Raw genomic sequence first — 6,918 nt, 5'->3', positions numbered from 1 at the left:
TTGGTTCTCAAACTGAGGGAAATACTTATCTCTACTTTGCTGCATCACCCTTTCCTCTTCAAGAGAAGAACCAACGCAAGCTCAAGAAGTAGCAGACTGCAGGCCATCAAAAGAAAGGCTACATGGTTGTTACCGCCCATTTTATTGATGAATCTTGGAATCTAAAGAGCATCATTTTGAGGTATGTTTTGTTAAAGTGAAGCTTTTATGTATCATTATGAATTTGAACGCTTTTGTTAATGATTGTTAAGTTGAACCTAGATGTTTTATTGTATATTAGGTTTGCATATGTACCAACCCCACATAATGGTGCGGTTATATGTCAAGCTTTTCATGAATGCCTTCTTGATTGGCATCTAGAGAGGAAGTTATCCACGGGTACCCTTGACAATTGCACAACTAATGACAAGACAATTGATATCTTGATAGATAAGCTGGATACTAAATCCCTTATGTTGGAGGGTAAGTATCTGAATATGTGTTGTTGTGCACATATACTTAATCTGATTGTGAAAGATGGAATACGTGTCATGGACAAAGGTATTGCTAGAGTCTGCGATAGTGTCGCATTTTGGCAAGACACACGTAAAAGGCCCGAGAAATTTGAAAAGATGGCACACACTCTAAACATTGACTATCCTAGAAGGTTGGTTTTGGATTGCAAGACTAAGCGGAATTCAACATATAAAATGATATCCATTGCATTACTATACACTGTTGTGTTTCATAAACTACGCACACGTGAGCTCCTATTCAATTGTTGCCCAACCACAAAATATTGGAAATTAGCAAAAGAACTTTGTGATGGGCTAATAGTTTCGTTTGAGATCATGAGCTATTCTCGGGGACTAAATATGTTATAGCAAATCTATTCTTCCCCAAAATATCTTCTATTCATCTAGCAATACGTAAATGGTCTACTAGTGAGCATGTTCCTTTGCAAAAGATGCCCGAGGAAATGAAGACAAAGTTCGAGAGGTATTGGAAAGACGTCCATGGTCTTATGTCTGTGGCAACAGTCCTTGATCCGAGATATAACCTTTATATGTTGCAAGATTTGTTTGGATCTCTCTACGGATTTGAACATGCAACTAAAGAAGTGGAGAAAACTAGAAAGTTAATGGGTGATTTGTTGCAGGATTATGAAGCATCTGATGGTGGTGTGGGTACCTCGGAGGTAGGTAGAAGTGTTTCTGCGCAAGGTGGTGCTGCAGTAGATGAAATGGAGAATATATTTCAACAATATATATCCTCGAAGCCTGTTACGAGTGCTTCTCGTGTGCGGACAGAACTGGACTTATATTTGGAAGAGGATATTATCCATAGGCCAGAGCGGCTCGACATCATCAATTGGTGGAAGTTTCGAGGTATCAAGTATCCTGCATTGTGAAGAATGCCTCATGATATACTAGCCATTCCTATAACAACTGTGGCATTGGAATCTGCCTTCAGTGCTAGTGGGAGAATACTAAGTGCATATAGATGTTCACTTGCACCAAACATGACCGAAGCTCTTATGTGTATGCAAGCTTGGTCCTATTGAGACATGTTAGGTGATAATCCAGTTGAATCATGACTCTTCTTTCCATGCAAAATATTATTTCCTTGCTATGTGTTAATATCTAAATCTATGCATCAGCGGATTGCAATTATAGTCTCGTTGCGGCCTTTGAAATTGTTCGTAAGGATGACATAGAAATGATGGTAACAGATTCTATTTTTAGCAACTTAGCATGCCCTTTAATCTTAGATTTTAACGCAAATCGTGTTCTTTACTTTGAATGCTTCTATTTTTTTAATGTTTCAGGAGGTTGATCATCAACCATCCTAACTGAAGCCTGGCACTTGACTGTATGATGTTGCTGCTTGGTTGTGATGAGCTGCTACACTACTACTTGCTGCTACCTGTTATCGAATGCTACTACCTACTATTGTTTACATTTTCCATGAGCTGCTACACTACTACTTGTTGCTGCTAGCTTGTTGGCACACAACTACTCAATCTGAACCTTGTATTTGTCTTGTGCGCTGTTGAACCTTATATTTATGCTGCTATTTGTGCTCCTGAACCATGTTTTTGTGCTTCGGAAGACCTGAACCACGTATTTCTAATGCTATTTTGAACCATGTATTTGTGCTCCTCAAGAGTCAAGGCATGAACCATGTATTTGTGATGCTATTTTGTGCTCCTGCTTCATGTTACCGTGTTTTCTATTTGTTCTACAATATATTAACATTGATGGTTAGGAATTGAAGCTATTTGTGCATTTTTGCCACTGTGAATCAATCTTCGTTATTTTGCAACTATACTCTGTTGTGCATTGTATAGCAACCCGATGGGTAACCCATCGGGTTGAGTTACCCGTCGGGTTTGGGCGTGCGTCTGCTCCTACCCCCATGGGTAGGGTTGTGGGCGAATGGGTAGACCCATTTACTTATTGGGCATGGGTTTGGTAGACCTGGACCTGGGCAAACCCGACCCGACTGCCAGGTTGAACGGCGGTTAGGCGCAGGATGACGGTAAATTTTGGTTGAGACGTGGAACATTAGCTAGGTGCTAATGATTTCAGGGCCTCGCATGTTAGGTCTTCATCGGTAAGGCATGTAGCAGTTATCATGGTCCTATGCTCATCCTTGTGAAGCTCATTGGGTATTATATTTGACCTGGTAGCATCCTCCTCTAGGTTAAAATTGCCCATCCATGTCCCCTTATAGATCAATTACCCACAGATGACGCGGGTAATGGGTACCATGTGCATCGTTTTCTTTTTGAGTAACGTTGTTCCACAGTCTAGATCAGTCAAAGTTTATGGGAAAATCAATTAGAAAACTAGGGCAAAGAAATTGCGGTACTGGCGATATCACCGTGCAAGAATTCGTCCGTTTAACCAATTAATGGGCAAGTTAATCCCTACTCGTAGGGTTGCCGACTCGCATAGTACCTATTTATCACATTAACTCATAGGGACTTCCTCCATCATCATGCTCATGGTCTGGCGACTTTGGACACACTGCAATGGTTGCATCTTCGACGTACTGCAACCCGCGACCACATGACTTGTGCAAGAGGACATGCACACATGGGCTAGGTCTGGGGCATCCGGGATTGATTTGATGTTGCTGGAGACATAGGCTAGGTTGCTTGGGCTAAGCATATCATGTTTCCTCTGCTCGCGCCATTGTTCTCGTGCCTTCTTGTGCACGCGTTGTACGATGTACCCAACCTTGTAACTCTCTAACTCCTTTTATCAATGAAAAGATACGCAAGCCTTTGCATATCCGCGAAAATAATAAGTGCATATAGACAGGCAAATATCCAATCGTGTCCAGCCAAAAGAACAAAAAGGAAAAAGAAAACAATGTCACTCGATACAAAATCTGAAGGTCGGCCAAAAGGGGCGATTTCTCAAAAATGTGATCACCTTAACAACAAACATGTCTCTAGATCAATGATACAAATTCCCATCAATAATAATTAGTATCCGCTAATAACCTCGTGAACTCGAGAAACCCTAATGATCAAGTTGTTTTACAATTTATTAGGATGCAATCGGTACTAAGGTGGATTAAGATAATCCAGCTTTTCTCTATGTTAATAATAAAAATTGCCATCCTTTTAATAATAAAAATGTCATGTTATTAATTATTCAAAAGCCATGCTCCTATACCAATAAAAATGGCATCTTTTTAATATTAAAATAATACTTCCTCTGTTTCATAATATAAGAGCGTTTTTTACACTAGTTTAATACATGTTTTTGCACCACCTCCTTCAGCCCAACTGGTAAGCATGTGTACCAGCTTTCTCCCCGAGAAAGCCTTCCCGAGATTCAAAGAAGAAGGTTGGAAGGTTGATCTCTGGTGATGCGCCCTTCGACAGAAAAACAACAGTGCGAATAACTTTCCCTGATCTTTCACGGCGCAATTCAGTTGCAATCAGTATTTCTTCTTAATCTTCAGTCGTTCCCCTATCCGAATAAGCAGCAGCAAATCAATCTGCAAATCGGCGTAACAACGATCCAGACTACTCCAGAATTAGACTTACTAGATGCAAATCTATTAAACAACATGCAAACTCTGCGAGACGCCCGAATCACATGGACGAGCCCTTTGGACTCACGTAGCAGATTAGAAGTCACAGGCTCCAATCCTCCACGCCAAGCAAACACGAACCCTAGATGGATTCTCCACAAAAACAAGCAGAACTTGGCCGCACGAACATAGCGAGTTTCTAGTTTATCTTACGTAAAACTAACTCACCTGATACACGGCCGGTTCGGCCCTATAAATAGTGCGCGCAGGCACTTACTCGGCTAGACTTGTACAACTAGGACTCTTATTACTAATTGGACTCTCAAGCTGACCGTAGCTTGTACTACTTTGACTTTTGTAACTAGCACATGCACGTACTAGTACTAGATAAAACACTTGACAGTAGATGGCACGCATCTACTAGTACTGAAACTATAGAAATAAAAAGGACACACATTACTTGTATGTTGAAATTCAGTTCAATTCAACTTCAGTTGAATTTTACCCACTGTCAAAAATTGGCATGGAGTGCTGAATGTGGGCTTCACTTTCTTTGCTGGTATGATCTGCATTGTGTCAGTTGCGCCGGTGTCATTCGCCCGACGCCTAGCTGGTACCACATACTTTACTACATCACCAACCTCAATCATGGCCGCATCATCTGGGATCAATGATAGTTTAGAACCAGCAAAAGGAGGCTGAAAAGCCGTAGTGCTAACGCATGCCCTGTAGTTTTGAAGCTAAGAGGACAACAGCAAGCTCCGCGTCGAAATGTGAAGCAAGCCGCGCTAGCGCGCTACTCTTCCTCTATGAGCGAGACTGTCTAGATATACTGATCGAAGAACTCCGCGAGCGGTCTAAGAGAGAGGTCTCGAGTTCGTGTACCCGTGATTTTTTTGGTGAGAAACAACAAAGTGAGCGTTTGGGAGAAAAACAGTTACAGCGAACCACTTCAGCCGATCTACGTAGTGTTGGACCTGCGCCAAGACCCGTGTGACTGTTGGGAAGGCGTTCGTCAGGATTGAGCTGCTGAAGAAGGTTCGCTGGATAACATTTCCCTAATATAAATATTTTGTATCACCCGGCAGCACTTGGGCGTGCCAACCACACGCTTAAGCTAGGATGGGCGATGTCCGGATCGTGTCCCGGCGCATGGTCCGCCCGGAGCCAAGCAACCGCCGGCCGCCGGAGCATCAGCCGGAGACCATCCACCTGACGCCGTGGGATCTTCGGATGCTGGCCGTGGACTACATCCAGAAGGGCGTGCTCCTGCCCAAGCCCCTCGCCGCCACCACCCAAGGACAGGGACGCAACGTCCCCGTCGTGGACCGCCTCTCGTCGTCCTTTGCGAGCGCCCTGGGCCGCTTCTACCACCTCGCCGGCCGCCTCGCCGTCAACGACGACGGGGCCGGAGCCGGCCAAACCATCTCGCTCCGGTGCAGCGACGAGGGCGCCGAGTTCGTGCACGCCGTGGCGCCGGGTGTCACCGTCGCGGACATCACCGCCCCGCTATGCATCCCGCGGGTGGTCTGGTCCTTCTTCCCGCTCAACGGGGTGCTCGTCGCGGAGGCCGCCACGGGCTCCCGCCCGGTGCTGGCCGCGCAGGTCACCGACCTCGACGACGGCGTCTTCGTTGCCATGTCGCTCAACCACGGGGTGGCCGACGGGACCACCTTCTGGCATCTGTTCAACACTTGGTCGGAGATCAACCGGCGCAGTGTCGACGGCGGCTACGACTGCGAGATCTCCTCGCCGTTGCCGGTGTTCGAGAGGTGGTTCCCGAACGGCTGCGCCGTCCCCATCCCTGTACCCTTGGGCAAGCTGGACGACATCGTGGGGCAGCGTCGACGTGCATATGGCCAGCGCCCGCCGGTGCTGGAATGCTTCGTGCGTTTCTCCGGGGAGAGCGTGAAAAATCTCGTGTCGAAGGCGAACGCCGAGATGTCAGGATCTGGCACCACCATCTCCTCGCTGCAGGCCATGCTCGCTCACCTGTGGCGCGCGGTGTGCCGCGCCAGGAGGCTGGCGCCAGAGCAGGACACGCGGTACGTCCTCCTCGTCGGATGCCGGGGCCGCGTGGACGGCGTGCCGGCGGCCTACTCTGGCAGCGCAGTCTCGCACGTCGCGGCCGATTCCACCGCCGGCGAGATCCTCGAGAAAGGGCTGGGCCGCGCGGCGTGGTTGCTGAACAGGGCCGTGGCGTCGTTCGACGGGGCGCGCGAGAGGGGGAAGCTCGCGGCCTGGGCCCGGGAGCCCAGCTTCGCGTTGCCGCCGGCGCTCGCGCGGGGCGCCGAAGCTCCTGCGCTGCTGTTGACGGGGAGCTCGCCGCGGTTCGACGTGTACGGCAACGACTTCGGGTGGGGCGCACCGGTGGCGGTGCGGAGCGGCGGGGGGAGCAAGCTGGCCGGGAAGGCGACGGTGTACGAGGGCGGGTGCGGCGCCGGGAGCATGGCGCTGTAGGTGTGCCTCGCCCCGGAGGCGCTCGCCAGGCTCGTCGCCGACCAGGAGTTCATGAGCGCCACCGTGCCATGATCTCCGGTCCCCGGCCGGCCGGCCGACAGATGTGCATGTGATCTTCTGTTCTTTTCAACCTGCAGCTTTCAGTATTGTACTGCTCATGTAATTGATGTTGGCCGCAGCAACTTTCCCTACAGCTGGGACCTGGGGTGTTTTCTTTTTTCAGTTTGACTAATTCACATCTAGATGTTTTTAAAGATGTCACATCTAAACTCCCACAAATATATAATGTAGCAACAAGAAACAAAAAAAATTAAAAAAAAAATAGACCACAAACAGAGTGAACATCAGCTTAGATGTGACATAACTATGTCACATCTAAATGCGCCCTAGACAGACTTTTTCTTTACTAGATACCTTGGGTGAACT

General features: G+C 47.5%; 1 protein-coding gene across 1 annotated transcript; it reads left to right on the top strand.

Moving 5' to 3' along the window:
- The first annotated feature begins 4,758 nt into the window (after positions 1 to 4,758).
- On the top strand, positions 4,759 to 6,711 carry LOC109771450 (uncharacterized acetyltransferase At3g50280-like). The gene has a single exon (XM_040387596.2). It carries the CDS (start codon positions 5,155 to 5,157, stop codon positions 6,490 to 6,492), a length of 1,338 nt encoding a protein of 445 aa, XP_040243530.1. The 5' UTR covers positions 4,759 to 5,154; the 3' UTR covers positions 6,493 to 6,711.
- Positions 6,712 to 6,918: the final 207 nt, after the last annotated feature.

Source organism: Aegilops tauschii, chromosome 4, assembly GCF_002575655.3.
Source record: "Aegilops tauschii subsp. strangulata cultivar AL8/78 chromosome 4, Aet v6.0, whole genome shotgun sequence".
NCBI lineage: Eukaryota > Viridiplantae > Streptophyta > Magnoliopsida > Poales > Poaceae > Aegilops > Aegilops tauschii.
Note: the sequence above shows the minus strand (reverse complement) of the source record. Positions and strands in the feature narration are given on the sequence as shown.

What these genes read in the sequence shown, in the direction of transcription:
- LOC109771450 (XM_040387596.2), top strand. Translation starts at nt 5,155, where the DNA reads ATGGGCGATGTCCGGATCGTGTCCCGGCGCATGGTCCGCCCGGAGCCA.